The sequence below is a fragment of the Salarias fasciatus genome, chromosome 1, assembly GCF_902148845.1.
Source record: "Salarias fasciatus chromosome 1, fSalaFa1.1, whole genome shotgun sequence".
Classification (NCBI taxonomy): Eukaryota; Metazoa; Chordata; class Actinopteri; order Blenniiformes; family Blenniidae; genus Salarias; species Salarias fasciatus.
Window position 1 is genome coordinate 36,927,594 of NC_043745.1, and position 16,793 is coordinate 36,944,386.

The window sequence follows — 16,793 nt, forward strand, 5'->3', positions numbered from 1 at the left end:
ACAGCTTCAAGTCAGAACAAATCCTGGAAAATGTGCCTCAAACATACCTTGACTTGGAAAAAAAAACCCCTCAATCTCAGAGGAAGCACCAGCTGTATTTATTATTATTCTTGAAGGCTTTTATGCAGGGAAATTTCGATGGGTCCCATTTCTCAATTTACAGCGTTCACATGATGATAAAAGAGCAGGTCTGATGGCCACCTCCGACAGGGAGGCTTTACTGCTGCTGTCAGAGTCCAGAAACGACACAAACAAGCTCGTTAGTCTTTTACACGGAGCAAGAGTGGGATGAGCGGCATGTCCGGTGCTACAGTTTCTTTGAAGACTGCATTTAGGCACATTTGTTGTGCAGCTGTTGTTGTTTTAACTGATGCCACAAACGCTTTATAGTTAGAGAAAGTTGGTTTTATTGAGTGTGAATCAGGTAAAGCAGTCTGAGGTTGGTAAAGACGTGAAGTGACTTTAAAGTGAATAAAAACACTTTATTTAACCTCTAAGTTTTGCACGAGCTTCATAATGTCTGATTGTTCCCCAGTCATTGTTTTGTTTTATGTCACCATGGAGAAAACTTGAATTTGAATTTAATTTTTTATTTTTTTCCAATAGAGTGCAACCTGAGCGTCTGACGTCACTCCGGTGAGTGTTTTCCGTGTTGGTGAAGCTTGCTGAAGCCTGCGAGCGACTGAAGTGCTTGCTGTCTCTCTCTTGCTATTACTGTTAATTCACGAAGCAATCAAAAATCGGGGTTATTTACGCCCCCGGGGTTACTTCGCCCCCGATTGACCAAGCGATCTCTCGTGAATTACATTTCTTCTCCGCCGTTAGCGCCACCGGCGTGCTAACTAGCTTAGCGTGCTAACTAGCTTGGTCCGCCGGGACCGCTATGGCGTCCTCCCCTCTGTCTTCTTTTCTTTCCTGCTCAGTGTGCCGTATGTTGAGTCAGAACCCTGCCTCCCTTGACGATAGGGGTATTTGCGTAAAGTGCAGTGTATTGACAGCGCTGGAGGCCAGGGTAACCGAGTTAGAGGAGCGGCTGCGCAGATGTGAAGGGCAGGGCAGCGCTAGCTATAGCGAGGTAGCGGCAGGGCTCGCAGCCCGTTCCCGCAGTGAGAGGAGTGTTAGCAAGCCTAGCCCCGCAGCGTGTCCCGAGCAGCCGGGACAAGACCAGGACCGGTTTGTGACAGTCCGGAGGAAGGCTAGTGCTAAGCACCGCCACGTAGCACTCCAAGAACCGCTTCACGTCTGCAATAGGTTCTCTCCCCTCAGCGACGACACGCCGGCTGAACTGGACACGCTGGTGATTGGCAGCTCTATAGTTAGAGACGTGAAGCTGCCAGCGGTGAAGGTTAGGTGTTACCCGGGGGCCAGAGTGGGGGACATCGAGGGGAACCTTAGGCTTTTAAAACAGGAAGGTAGGAGATTCCGTCGAGTCGTGATTCACGCAGGCGGTAATGATGCCCGGCGGAGACAATCAGAGGTGCTCAAATTACAAGTAGCCTCGGTGTGTGAATTGGCTAAGTCGATGTCTGATGCCGTAATATTCTCTGGTCCCCTGCCCAATTTGGTCAATGATGAAATGTATAGCCGACTTTCATCATTCAATCGCTGGTTGTCTAGATGGAGTGAGGAAAACGGAGTTATTTTTCTAAACAACTGGCGCACCTTCTGGGGAAAGCCTGGGCTCATCCGCAGGGACGGCATCCACCCTACTTTGGATGGTGCAGCCCTTTTAGCTCACAATATGGCTGATCGGCTTCGAACTCTAAATTGACAATCCAGCTATGAGCCCCGGGCGCAGAGCAGTCGTGTAGAACACTCCTCTGTTGATCTTGTTGATCTCGTCACTAATCCTGCTCCCGGATTTTTACAAGTCAAGCATGGAGGTTTACCTAGGCTAACAGAGACTGAGTCTGTCCAAAGTGCTCAAAGCATTAAAAAAAAGTCAATGGGTAAAAAGCTTAACATCTGTACAAGACAAAATAACTTTTCCAGTAGGAAATACATAAAATGTGGTCTACTAAACATTAGAGCAATCTCCACTAAATCTCTGTTAGTTAATGACCTTATCGGTGACAATAACATTGATCTCCTTGCTCTAACAGAAACTTGGCTCCAGCAAGATGATTATGTGAGGCTCAATGAATGTACCCCTCCAACCTATGTTAATTTCCAAACAGCTAGATCAACAGGTCGAGGTGGAGGTGTGGCAGTGATTTCCCACTCCAGTCTTCTTCTTAAACCCAAAACTAATGTTAAATTCAACTCTTTTGAAAGCTTAATACTAACGCTTACTTGTCCAAATTGGAAGAATCAAAAAGCTGTGCTATTAATTATTGTGTATCGACCTCCTGGTCCTTACTCTGACTTTTTAACTGAGTTCTCAGAGTTTTTAAGCAATATAGTATTGACTCATAACAAGATCCTTATAATAGGTGACTTTAACATCCATGTGGATGATTCTGGTGATAGTTTGAGTAATGCGTTTATTGCAGTATTAGATAGTATCGGTTTCACTCAAAATGTTGATGAATCCACTCATAGTCACAAGCACACCCTGGATCTGGTCTTAACATATGGGATAGAAGTCAGTGACCTAAATGTTCTCCCTCAGAACCCCATACTCTCAGACCATTTTTTAATTACTTTTCAGGTTTTGATTGAAGACTACTGTGCTCAAAAAGATAAAATTCAGCTGATACGGACATTATCTGAAAAATCTGTGGCTCGGTACAAAGAATTGATCCAGCCTGCATTTGCTGCATTATCTTGTGAATTCACAGAAATGAGCTTATTGACCAGTGGTGATAATAGTGATCAGTTTGTTGACAGTGCTATGCACTCACTAAAATCTGCCCTTGACGTAGTGGCCCCGTTGCAGCTGAAAACCAATCGACCCAGGCGCGTTGCTCCATGGTTTAATTCTGAAACCCGTGTTCTCAAACAAAAAACTCGGCAATTAGAAAGACTGTGGCGTAAATCTAAATCAGAACAATCCCTGAAGGCCTGGAAATGTAGCTTGCTAAGCTACAAACAAATTCTTTTTAAAGCCAAGACATTATATTACTCTCGTTTAATAGAAATAAACAAAAATAACCCTCGGTTTCTATTCAACACTGTAGCCAGACTGACAACCAGTCATACTGTAGTGGAACCAGTAATCCCAGAATCTTTAAACTGCCATGACTTTCTTAAATTCTTTAATGATAAAATCATAACCATTAGAGGTAAAATCAGTGAAGCGCTTTCCTCAGCTCAAGCTCAGGGAATCCAGCCACTGCCTCCACCTGAAATACCTGAAATACTAGATAGTTTCTCATTAGTAAATGGGGCTGAGATTACTTCAATTGTAATGTCTTCTAAAACCTCAACCTGTCTCCTAGATCCAATTCCAACTAAGCTTTTCAAAGATATCCTTCCAGTTATCTTAAATACGATCATAACTATAATAAATACCTCTCTAGAAAATGGCTATGTGCCACAGTCATTTAAATTCGCAGTAATCAAACCACTGCTGAAAAAACCTAATCTCGATCCTGATATTCTAGCTAACTACAGACCGATATCAAATCTGCCTTTTATTTCAAAAGTCCTGGAAAAAGTTGTGGTTAAACAGCTTTACCGCCACCTACAGGACAATAGTTTATTTGAGAAATTTCAGTCAGGATATAGAGCTTATCACAGCACTGAGACTGCGTTAGTTAAAGTCACTAATGACTTGCTATTGGCGGCTGACGCAGGTCTAGTCTCAATCCTGGTTCTCCTAGACCTCAGTGCAGCTTTTGATACAATCGACCACAATATTCTCCTGCAGAGGTTAGAATGTGAGGTTGGCATCAGAGGAAAAGCCCTCTGCTGGTTCAAATCCTATTTATCTAATAGGTACCAATTTGTTCACGTTAACCAACAGTCCTCACCGTGCTCCCAGGTCAGTTATGGGGTTCCTCAAGGGTCCGTGCTCGGACCAATTTTATTTCTGTTATATATGCTTCCTTTAGGGAACATAATTAGAAGTCACGATATCAATTTTCATTGCTATGCAGATGACACACAACTGTATTTATCTATGAAACCTGATCAAACTAATCAAATAGACAGACTCAGTGACTGTATCAGAGAAATTAAAACCTGGATGACTACGAACTATCTCCGTCTGAATCCTGGCAAAACAGAGGTCATTATACTAGGCCCCCATAAACTGAGAGAGTGTCTATCCAAACAGATTATTACCTTAGATAACGTCAGTGTATCCTCCTCCTCTACTGTGAGGAACCTCGGGGTCTTATTTGATCAGGATATCTCATTTAAAGCACACATCAACCTGGCTTGTAAAACAGCATATTTCCACTTGCGCAACATAGCTAAAATAAGAAACATTCTACCTAGAAGCGATGCAGAAAAACTCATCCATGCATTTGTTTCTGCGAGATTGGACTACTGCAACTCCCTTCTCGCAGCCTGCCCAAAAAGTGTATTAAAAAACTTTCAGTTGGTTCAAAATGCAGCCGCCAGATTATTAACTGGAACTAGAAGACGTGAACACATTACTCCCGTTCTAAAATCTCTTCACTGGCTTCCAGTCGAGTTTAGAGTTAGATTTAAAATCCTTCTCCTCACTTACAAAATCCTAAATGGGATGGCTCCAACCTATCTCCAAGATGCTTTAACGCCTTATCAACCAATCAGAGCACTTCGCTCTCAAAATGCAGGGTTACTGGTGACTCCTAGAGTCTCTAAATGGACACTAGGTGGAAGAGCCTTTAGCTATCAGGCACCATTTTTATGGAACCAGCTTCCAAGTGGTGTCAAAGAGGCAGACACAGTCTCCACATTTAAGGTTAGGCTCAAGACGTTTCTCTTCGATACAGCCTATGATCAGGTCAGCTAGGGATTCTAAACTAAACTAAACTAAACTAAAACAAACCAAACCAAACTAAAGTAAACCAAACTAAACTAAACTAAACTAAACTAAACTAAAACAAACCAAACTAAAGTAAACCAAACCAAACTACAGTAAACCAAACTACAGTAAACCAAACTAAACCAAACTAAGCCAAACCAAACTAAACTAAACTAAACTAAACTAAACTAAATTAAATTAAACTAAACCAAACCAAATTACACTAAACAAAATTAAACTAAACCAAACTAAATTAAACTAAACTAAACTATACTAACTAAATACTAGTTTAAACAGTTAAGTATCCACAAAGCTGCCCCAGGAGCTAGAATGCTGTGGGAAGTACGGTGCACTGAGCCCTGTCCTCCTCTAATGTCTGAATGTTATTCCCTTTAGTCCGTTCATTGCTTTTCACCTGCTGTCCCCCCCTTCGAGGGGGAGTCTTCTCCAGTTTCAGTTGCTGACTCCACTATTACGAAGGCCTATGAACAAGCTCCGTCCGGACCGGGAGGACACCCCTGTCGGTCCTGCCCGTGGACTGGCTTCGGTTCTACTGCTGGGATCCGTGGTTCTTGTGCTGGACCGTCCAACGAACTGTCCTCAACATTGTCCTAGGCTTTACTTCTTATTGTCTCATGCTAGCTGTTGCCAAAGCTGTCCGTCCCTGGGAGAGGGATCCCTCCATACTGTGGTTCTCCCCAAGATTTCTTCTTTTCCCACTGGGTTTTTGGAGTTTTTTCTTGCCGGATGTGAGGGTCGAAGGCGGTGGTTGCTTCGTTCTGTCTCGTTACTGTAAATATTGACATATTACCATTATGCTTATTCACTGTTTTTACTTTTACTGACAAATGTAACATCTTGAAGCCCTCTGAGGCAACTGTTGTTGTGATACTGGGCTATACAAAAATAAATTGATTGATTGATGATTGAACATGTTTGAAGCTACAGACAGAGCAATAAGAAGGCTGAAGAAGTAACAGTTCCAAATTTGCCTGTACGGTTTTGACAGATTTTAACACAATTTCAACACAGCATCGTAAATTATGCTTTCTGACTTTTTTTTTTTGTTATTCAAATTTTTATTTGATTTTTCACAAAACTAAACTAAACTACATGAAAGTGCCTGTCCCAAAAAAAAAAAACAAACAAAAAAAAACAAAAAAAAAGTGAAAAAGAAAAGCACAGGTCAAACAAACCACCGACTATAGATTGTAGCAGTCACTGACAGTCACAAAAAAAAAAAAAAAAAAAAAAAAATTAGAATACAAGGCAAGACTTAATGCATTTGACCCCTTAAATAACACCGAAACAAATCCCAGACCTCCAGATATTGCTCTCTCCGGTTTTGTAGTTTTGCCACCAATAGCTCATATGAAGTCACATCAGTCATGGACTTTACCCATTCTTGGTACTCAGGTCCATCTTGACTCCTCCAGCCACGAAGAATAACTCGAGCAGCCAAGGTGAAACCCGTTAAAGCCAAAGCCACTGCACCCTTTGAAACATTGTGTAAACATGATCTATCTCCTAAAAGACAAAGCTGTGCAGATTCTGGCACAGATGTTCCCGGCCATTGTTCCATTGTTTTGATTATTTTTTTCCAAAATGGTTTAATTACAGGACAAGCCCACATGGCATGAAGAAATGTACCTTCATGACTACTGCATTTCCAACAAAGATTATTCTGAAGAATGCCCATTTTATAAAGACGTGAAGGTGTATAATAAAATCGATGAAGTATTTTATAATGTGTGAGCTTTCCTCGTGCTTCTCTAGTAAACCATCCCATAGTGGAAATTATTTTAAACCAAGAATCCTGTTCTATGTTCACTTCTAGATCTTTTTGCCAAATAGAGCAATAGGCTGAAGGCTGAAGAAGTAACAGTTCCAAATTTGCCTGTACGGTTTTGACAGATTTTAACACAATTTCAACACAGCATCGTAAATTATGCTTTCTGACTTTTTAAAAAACAAGGCAGTTTGCAGTTTTGATTTTTTCACTAATTTGTCATCACCAGAAGGACAAATCAGCATGCAAAAGCTGATCAAGGTGAAAAATTGCATATTCAATTTCTGATGTAGAATGAAAAAAAAAAATAATTTTTTATGTTTCTTTTCCCATTTTTCACAATAGACTATGGTAGAACAGTTTGAACCGGCAGGTTTTATGCTTCATGCCCCTGGAATTGATGTTTCTTTTCATGTTCACTTTTATTCATCGACCACACACTTCAATTTTCCAACCAAAGGCACTGTCATTGTATTGACCACTGATTGTTGGTCATTGGTTTCACACTAAAACAAAAACTTTACAACAGGTGGTACATTTACAACAAGCTGTGAAAAATCCCAAAACCAGAGATAGAAACTTTCAGTTCGATTTCATCTATAACAGAAAAGACAGGTGAAATAGTGCCATGATAGCCTTTAAATTTGAACTTCAAACAGTTTTTCTCTGCACCCAAACATCTCAGAGCACAGACAGAAGCACAGCAATGAAACAGAACGAACCAAAATGCAAGTTCAATGTGAATTATGGAGTCTAAAACCTAAAGGAAAATCAAAAAGTGAACAATAAATGTCTACAGTAGATCCCAGTGTTTGAAGTGTGTCTGGCTGCAGCGGCTGCCATATTGTTAAGAAGAGCTTTGTTAGTGAGCCAGGGACTCCTGTTGTGCCTGCCTGTCAGTTCTGATCTGGGCCTGTTTTTTCATGGCTGCTCTGCACCCTTTTTGCATTTTTTTTTTTTTTTTTTTTTTGCCATTAAAGATTCTGTTCTGAACTTCCTCTTTCATTCTCCCCATGCTCGAGTGCAGTCTTTCTTTTTCATATCACTGATTAGAACTGCATCAATAAGCAGATCCATTAATGACCGTGCTCTCTTTAATGTATAAATCGAGGTTTTCCAGGCGCATGATACAGTTGAGTGCAGAAATCAGCCTCCTTGGTGCCAACAGTTTAAATTAAAGTCTTTTCTGCAAAATCGGGCAGCACTTTGAGTCTGATTGCTGAATCACTTTGAGTCAGGCTCAGTTTGGGAAGCAGTTTGCCAAGCTGGGAGCAAATCCCTACTGGGTCAGTCGCACTTAAAGTTGGAGGCACTTCATCACAAATGAGAGCGCTAAAGTTTTGCTGTGTATTGTTAAATTCAAATTTCATCCAATATCCAGACGCAGAGGAGAAAACAGACCTCAGCAGCTCACTCTGCACGCCGAGTTGTGTTGACGGGCTTTTTTTCTGTGCTGTGTGAGAAGGTGGAGTTTTTCTACTTTTAAAAATAAAGCAATGTAGGTGTGAGGATGAGTGAGTTGGGAATTTAACACTACCTAGTGGGAAAGTAGGAAGTGTCATGACTTCAATCAACACTGCTTAGAAGTTTTAGAAATTTAGCGAAATTTGAAAGTTTTTTTTTTCACTTCGAGTTGTGACATATACTGTCATTCTTCTTCATTCAACAGTTTTCAGCAGATGAAGGAGCCATATGGGTGATTTTGACGTGGCGCAGGGGATGCGCAGCACCGTGATGGTGGGTGTGTCACGAAGCGTGTCGACTCTCCGGGGCTCACTCGCCATTTGAATGGACGAGGACGTGGGGTGAGTTCGCCACAGTCGTATTTTCTGTTGTCCACGTAATACCGTATAGTGTTGAGAAATCGCCTTTTTGTGGAATAAAAAGTCTGTCGCAGTAAAAGCTCTGTTCTTTATCTGGACTGGTCCCTGGAAACAGTGAACACATCTTTGCTGACAAAAGAGGATCTTGGAGTTTTTGACTGGAACGCGCGTCTGTCGGAGAGCAGTGGGTTTAGCCCTCAATTAAGACCTTGTTTTGCTGCAATAACAGAGGTTTATTGAATATAAATAGCATGCAGTTGTGTGTGCCTGACTGTAAACAGCCACAAATGTTTAAAATAAAAAAGGACTTTTAAAATATTCTGTATGTTCATAAATGTTTTTATACTGTTGAAGGCAGGTCGCACCCTGAACAGGTCACCAGGCCATCAGAGGCCAAACACAGAGAGAGAGATTCCTACTAACAATTTAGCGTCTGTTACCCTCCAGACAACATACCCCCAAACCTGGACAGTTTGACACACTTTGAATCTTACTGTCCATCGTGTATTCATATTGTCACTGTTGTATCATTTTTTAATGTTGATTATTATTGTTGTTCTATTATGTGCGTAGACTTTGTGCGCATGTCACAGAACGCGGTATAATCCACTTCACCCAGGGTCCTTGTAAACGAGGATTAATCGTGGATCGCTTTGTAAGCCGTCCATGTATACACGTGCGTTTAATACCTTTGTTTTCAATCGGATTGAAAAATCACCCATGTAAACTGGGCCAGTGTTGCACCACAAGGCTTAAAAGTGGCTTTGTGTTGATTGTTGTCATTTTTGGTAGAAATTGTTTTGGTTTTGTGACTTTTTCAAAGGGTAAACTCTGCACCACTGATAAAAAAAAAAAACTTTCAAGTTTAAATTTAAAGGTTATTATGGCGTTATTCTGCTGAAGATAGAATTGGGCTGTTTGTTTTTTCCCATGGCATTTTCTGGAATTTCTCATGATCGTTAGGTTTCCTCTGCTGCTGCTCCCCCAGCATCACTGCCACACCCCACCACCATAATGTGGCAACATCCTCCTCTGTTGTTCCTTCTGCAGAACAGTGTCGCAGGCCAGCCACCGGATGAGTGATGGAACTTCAACCCAAGACAAAAGCCCCGTCAGAGATGAATCATAGGTGATTACAGTGTTGGATGAAGGTGCTGTCAGCCGAAACAAAGATAGAAAACACGCCACAAGGGTGGATGGTGACTCTGAAGGAACAAGACAGACTGTTGCCAGCCTAAATAACCGAGAGACATCAGGTTAGATGGCTCAGTTCACCTCAACCTGCAGGCAGCCTGCGAGAAATGAGGAGTGCTGAGAGACAGGGGCTGTCACAACATGTGGATGCACGTCATTACTGCTGGCGACGGGAAAGACAAAGTCCAAAGAAAGTTGGGAGAAACGCTGACACGGGGAGAAGGACAGTGGCGACAGGAAACATCAAGTTGAGCTCCGTCAGTGTGTCTGGTGGTGGAGGTTAGAGGCACGCGGGGCGAGCGCTGAGGCATCCGTCCACATTATAAATCACAGTGATTCTCTTTGCAGATCCGCGGCTTACATAAGGCTTGCGCAACGCGGCCGCTTTCCATCTTTGTATCTTATTTGATGGCTTCATTCGATCGACCCAAACAAACTATCAAACAAAGGCTTTCTCTAATTAAGCCTGTTTTTCTGGATGTACGTCAAAACGCTGTGTCATCCATCACACTGTGGAGAAGAACCGGAGCGAGGGTCCTTTAGGAGAAGGTGAGGCTGCACTGTCCCCTCTTTCCACTGGAAACACACACACACCCGTCGAGTGGAAATGTGGCTTTGGATGCAGTATAAACATGTTTCTTCTCAGAAGCAGATTCTTCCTCTCCTGCGGCGTCTTTCCGAAAAGAATACCTCGCACACGACGTTGATGACTTACTGTCTTTATACAAGGACGTCATTTGATTCACAGCATTTATCTCCAACTGAAAAGTTTCCAGGATGGGAAAGAAAAAAAAAAAAAAGAAAGAAAACCTTGTAAATGATAGGTCTGAGCTGTGACACCTCCCATCACTCAACAGGTGACTAATGAATGCAATTCTACTTCCTTTGAAGGAAACTCCTCTGTAAATCCGAAGCCAGTAAAGGACTGAAAATAACAGGTGGCTCGATGTCAAAGGGAGCTTAATGAACAGGTTTCTGCACTGCAGCTGTTTTCTGACAACTTCTCCAAGTATGTCCAGCATGACTGCTTGGTTAGCTGTTGGAAGAAGCCACCAAATTTGAATGATATTCTGATATATTGCTCTGCAAAGAGTTACTGAGTGATATGTGGGAGGAAATAATCAGAGAAACCACAAAAACACATTTCAGCACTGACCGGTGGAGCCAACTTCATCTCATCGTGTGATGACAAAATGTTCCTGGGAGGAACGTGATGGGAACTTAAAAAACTCAATCTACAGTAAAATGATTTTTGAAAATATTTTTCTGTTTCATATGTTTATTATTCAGAACAATTTTAAATATATAACAGTATTAAGCATACCTATACAACACTTGTTTTTGCTTTCTTATAGTAACAAAAATAGAAATAAATTTTAAAAAATAAAATATATATGTACACAAAAATATAATATATTTATACATACATACAATATACACAAAATTAAAAAAAAGTTGAATCCAAATATTAAAAAAGGGAAGAAAGAGAAAGGAGATCGAGGGATTGGGGGGGTCAAGTTGTTTTGAAGAGATCAATGAATGGCTGCCACTTAGGATAAAATTTATTCAGCTTGTATTGTCTTGACTACCTTATTTTTTCGACTTTCAAAAAGGACATCACTTCATTCACCCATATTTGACGGGGTGGCGCTGTGGTAGATTTCCAGTGAAGAAGAAGATGTCGTCTCACCAACAGTGAAGTGAAGGCCGCAACTTCCAGCTGTGCTGATGAGAAGTTAGTCTAATTCTCTGGAAGCCCGAAAATTGCTACATGAGGACAAATATCAATGGCTTTATAAAGTACCCTAGACATGATCTCAAAGTAAGACTGCCAAATATTTGCAAGAGCTGGTCATGAAAAGAACATGTGTGTAAGTTTACAGGGTGAGATTTTTGAAAATATTTTTAAGTGTATTGAAAGATAATTAGGTTTGTGTGTGTCATACATAAATAGTGTTTTTAATATAACTTCGTATACATGTCATTGGAAATCAGGTGGAAGAACAATTACATTTTGGATAATGTAAAATAACTTTTTTTGTGTCAGTCCAAGCATTTTTTCTTTGTGACTTCTTAATGTTTGTATCAAATCAAGCTTTATTTATGCTGTATTTACACAGTGACAACTTCAAGCACCCCTGAAAAGTCCTTTGAAAAAGGAAAATTCCCCCCAAAAATGTTTCAAAATGAGATCAAATTGTTCTCCATATTTTAGCACAACATTCTTCAACCCTGTTGCCTAAAAGTACTGAATCGTACAATATAGTGTTATTTTACAGGTGTCAAAAAGGCTCCACTTACAGTGACCAGACCAGTAAATAATAATATAATTTACAAATAACCAGAACTTTAAATCTCTCTTTGTTTTAGTGCAAAAAATATAGGAGGACGTATGGTCAAAATGAATTCTCAAATTCTCAAAATGATCTTTACATCTGGTAATCCTGATCACCTTTATTGATTCACCACGTAACCCACACAAAATTGCGCCCCTGGTGGTCAAACCCACGTATTGCAGTTAATTTGATCAATTCTCTACAGCTGGCATATTTCATCTTGTGGGCCTGATTTGGTTGTTTATTGCATATAACTTCCTGTAAATGGTAAAAAAAAGATTAATTCTGCAAGTTTTTAAATATTTCCATAATTTTTTAACATAATTTCGTGTGTGACACAGCTGCTTTCTATATTGAAATGACTTCATTTTGACTAAAATACATTAAAATGTTTTACATTCAAAAAGTTTTTTTTTTGTCCTTATAAAGTAGTCGTGTCAAATTCTCATAATCAAAACATTTGATTTCTCTGTAAGTCCTGGACATACAGTAAATTGTGAATAAAATCTATTGTATGTCATTCTTTTTCATAAAAGGATTATCTTTCTCTAACAGTCTTTAAAAGATAAACTGAAAAGCAGTGAGAATACTGACATAAACTAAGAATGGCCACTTTGCATATGAAAGGTAAATATTGAAAGAAGCCAAAGCTCATTTTAGATAATGAGTTTGGTCTTTAATAGGCTTTATTGGCATGTTTTTACTGAAAAAGCAAAATGATCATGTTGACAAGAAAAAAATTTCTTCAACTTGTTTCCCCAACACATATTTTTCAGTTAGTCCCACAAGAGTTAATTTAAGAATTTCCACCTTACAGGGGGAACCTTAAATGTTGAACAATATAGTTTGGAAATTTCTATGTAACTGAGTTTTAATCAGAGAAATTAGACTTGGGTCCAGATTAATGTTGCTGTTCATACAGTGGACCGGTTTGAAGAAATCTGTTTTTAAGTAGTCTGGTTTAAAGATTCAGATTCTACTTTAAGGACTTTGGGTCTGGTTTAGAGAGTCGGGGTCTGTTTTTAATAGTGCAGTGGATATTCAGGTATTAAGATTTTCTCTTTTTTTAATCTAAAAACTAATTAAAGGACTGTTGAGTAATAAGTTGTGGCAGAACTCCTGGCAGCTCTGTGAGTGCTTCCTGTCCGCCATGCTCAGACTGAAGCAGCTTTTTAAAGTGACGGAGCGGCTGTAATTTGAGAGGAGCAGGAGAGGTATTATTAGCAGAAACATCCAGATGTTGCGTTTGGTTAGGAGGCACCGGTGGAAGTCTGGGAGAGAGAGAGAGAGAGAGAGAGAGAGGGAGAGAGGGAGGGAAGGAGAGAGGGGAACTCTTTTTCCTCTCCTTCACTCCAGGCAGACTTTAACGCTGCTGAGATGGGAGCTGGCGGACTGGATTAAAAAAGAGCAGAAAGTGGAGCTGTTAAAGCAATTTAACGCCACTTTTATCTGCCGGGACAAAAGAGGATATTGAGGGAACTTCCAGAGGAGCTTTCAACTTCAAGCCTGTACTTTTAAACAACCGAAAAGTGGGATGTTGGGACTGGATTAAGTAATCCAGCTGATCATTTCTGATTATTATTTTAATTTGTCGTCATGTCTCTTCTTCACGTGCTCCTGTGCGCGGGGGTCCTCTCCTTCCCCACGTGCGGGGCTTTCTTTAAAGGGCCCCTCCATCCAGAGATGTCGAACGGCACCTTCCATCACTACTTCGTCCCGGATGGGGACTACGAGGAGAACGACGACCCGGAGAAATGCCAGATGCTGTTCAAGATGACCGACGAGAGGAAGTGCGGGCTGGCCGAGGACCAGGACGCCGTGATCCGGGACGACTTCACCATCATCAAGCGGCAGATCGAGGACTCGGCCCGCGTGCTCGAGGGCATCGGGAAGAGCATCTCCTACGACCTGGACGGGGAGGACGGCTACGGGAAGTACCTGCGCCGGGAGACGGCGCAGATCTCCGAGGCGTTCAGCAACTCGGAGAAGTCGCTGCTGGAGCTGGAGGTGAAGTTCAAGCAGAGCCAGGAGAGCGAGCTGAAGGAGGAGCACCGGCTCGGCGACGACTTCCTCAGCATGGTGATGCACACCAGGGACGCCCTGAAGGAGACCCTGGACATCTCCCTGGGCCTGAAGGACAGGCACGAGCTGCTGTCGCTCATCATCCGCAGCCACGGCACGAGGCTGAGCAGGCTGAAGAACGAGTACATGAAGTTCTGAGCGGGAGCCGCACGTGGCTCTTCTCCCACTTCTTCTTTTCTTAAATCTGGTTTTCAGGGTGAGGTGTGACTCATCAGGGAGGATCAGGAGGAGTCTGCTATTCTATCAGTCCGCTTTGGTTTTTGTTTGCATATCTCAGAGGTCTGAAACTTCCAGCTTTCATCAGAACAAACATTCATGTCCCCCAGATTGTTGCCATATATGTTGTGATTCCTGATGAGACTCCTTCATGTTAGTCCAGCCGGGGTTCAGCGTTTTCACTTTGGAGAAGATGGGAGATCAAACCTTCAGCTTTCATCAGAACAGACATTAATGCTCCCCTATCCTCTAAAAACACCTCACAACTCATGATTCTTTTAGTGTTTTTTTTTTAATCATATATGGTGTGGTTTGTGAAAAAAAAATCTGAATTTATTCATTTTTACAGCACTTTTTACGTGCTTCCTTTACTCATGCTCTCCCATTCAGCCAGAACAGCTGGCTTGCAGGGTGCTCAGCCGTCCTTTGGGAGTAATTTGGGGTTCAGTGTTTTGCCCATTTGCACATATGAACGGGGGATGGGAGATGGAACCTGCAACCTTGCCTCTAACTTTCGCCTCTCAACAAATTCCATTCGATATGTTGCTGAATATGATATTGTTTATTCCAAAAATACATGAAATCCCTGATTCTAAAATGCACTTTTGAATCTTAAACCAATACATGAATAAATATGCAAGAAAAAATGACAACAATTTTTTAGTTTTGGGGGATGACTGTATAGACGTGATTTCACTTCAGTGTCAGATGTGCAATTTCAAAATAAGATTTTCTGTTGTAACAAAATGAAAAGTTAAAGTTTATTTGCATGTGATTTTTTTTTAAAAATCTGTACAAAGCCTCTCCAGAGAGCACCGCTGCTTGCAGACCCCTAACATTGTCATCTCATGGCACTTTACATACAGAGCAAACTCTGCTGTGATTTGTTTGGGACAGAAGATGACGCATTAAGAAAATGACTGTTTAAGGAGCTCAAACTTCTCAGTTCAGAGATTCCTGCAGGTAGAGTGGGGAGAGCGCAGACTGCAGGAGTGAAACAGAATGTAACACTGACATGAGAGCATGTGAGAGTGAAAGAGGAGTTACTCAGTGCAGTGAAGAATGTCTTCCCACTGTCTAAACATATCGCAGCTTGTCCAGGAAAAGGGCTCATTGTGACTCGAGCCAGTCCTAAAAATAAGCCTGAGTTTCAAAGTGGAGACTGTTCACTGAGAAAAAGAATATTTTTTTAATGTAAATCAGTCGCTCACGATGCATTCAGAGTTCATTTACTCAAGTCTTGGTGTTTGTTTCATTAATTTTCTTATGGTTGTATCATTATCTGACTCAGGCACCGAATACCCTAACCATGTCCTTAAATGAAGTTGTTTTCTAAATTGTATAAATTTAATGCGGTTTCCATCGATTTTAGTCTCCAAGATGAAAACACTCGGATGTAGTTTGTTCAGGGTGTTAAGTCTGACAGCAATATATGAAGAAAAACATCCTAAAATGTCTCTCAATATAATGCATCATATTCTGCAAGCTTATCCAGTAACATATCAACCTGCACAAATTCAGTGTTCCGTCTCCATTAGTAGATGTCATTTTAAATAACAGCATCGCAATACTGGGAACAAGCCAGAAGAATCAATGTTAAAGCATAAAGTAAGTAGAAAAGCCAGCCTCTTTTGGCTTGTCCTCCAAACTAAATGCTAAAAAAGCAAAGTACTTCATCACATTGATGCAAAGGATCATATATATATTTAAAAAAAAAAACAGTGTCATAAAATAGTCCTGCTCTATGATTTGTAATGCACCCAAAACTGTTGAATCGGAAAATATTATGAGAAAAATGTCACGTACATCATCTGACTGATTAAAATTTAATCCTGCTTGCTCCTTAAGAACTCTGTGAGATGTTATGAAACAATAGTCACATCATAGTATTTAAAGACGACTATTGTTTTTCAATAGTAATAATGCCTTCTGGTCATTTTGGGTTTGTGCAGTGGGTTTTAACATCAGAGATTTCTATGTGTGTGTGTGTGTCTGTGTGCGTGTGTGTGTGTGTGTGTGTGTGTGTGTGTGTGTGTGTGTGTGTGTGTGTGTGTGGTTTTGAATATGAGTTCATGTAAGAAGCAAGAACCAGAAAAAAACTTTTCTAAAACTCAATCTTTCTTCAGTTCTTCTTCAGAAAGATTCATGCGAAGCCAAAACAAAAGTGTTTATGCACCGGTATCCTTATTTTCGGTTGAATTCTGTGCGAGTGCTGCGAGCATGATGCAAACATTTAAATGAATGAATTTTTATAAAACCTTTTCTATGCATCCATGAAGCCTTTGAGAGGATTATGTAACCGTGGCTGAGAGCTTCAGACTCTTCTCTCTCACTTCGGATGAATGTGTTTCCACAAATGTTTACATGCGGACACCTTTCTGTCGTACAGTTTATTCTGGAGACCTGCAGACTTTTTTGCACAACTCTCCGCTGAAGGTTGGGACTCTAATGGGAAA

General features: G+C 40.9%; 1 protein-coding gene across 1 annotated transcript; it reads left to right on the forward strand.

The window, feature by feature from the left end:
• Positions 1-13,406: 13,406 nt before the first annotated feature.
• fibinb (fin bud initiation factor b) lies at positions 13,407-16,056 on the forward strand. Its single transcript, XM_030098807.1, has one exon. It carries the CDS (start codon positions 13,636-13,638, stop codon positions 14,257-14,259), a length of 624 nt encoding a protein of 207 aa, XP_029954667.1. The 5' UTR covers positions 13,407-13,635; the 3' UTR covers positions 14,260-16,056.
• Positions 16,057-16,793: the final 737 nt, after the last annotated feature.

Bases quoted from the DNA above. Each gene is read 5' to 3' on its own strand.
- fibinb (XM_030098807.1), top strand. From the start codon at position 13,636: ATGTCTCTTCTTCACGTGCTCCTGTGCGCGGGGGTCCTCTCCTTCCCC.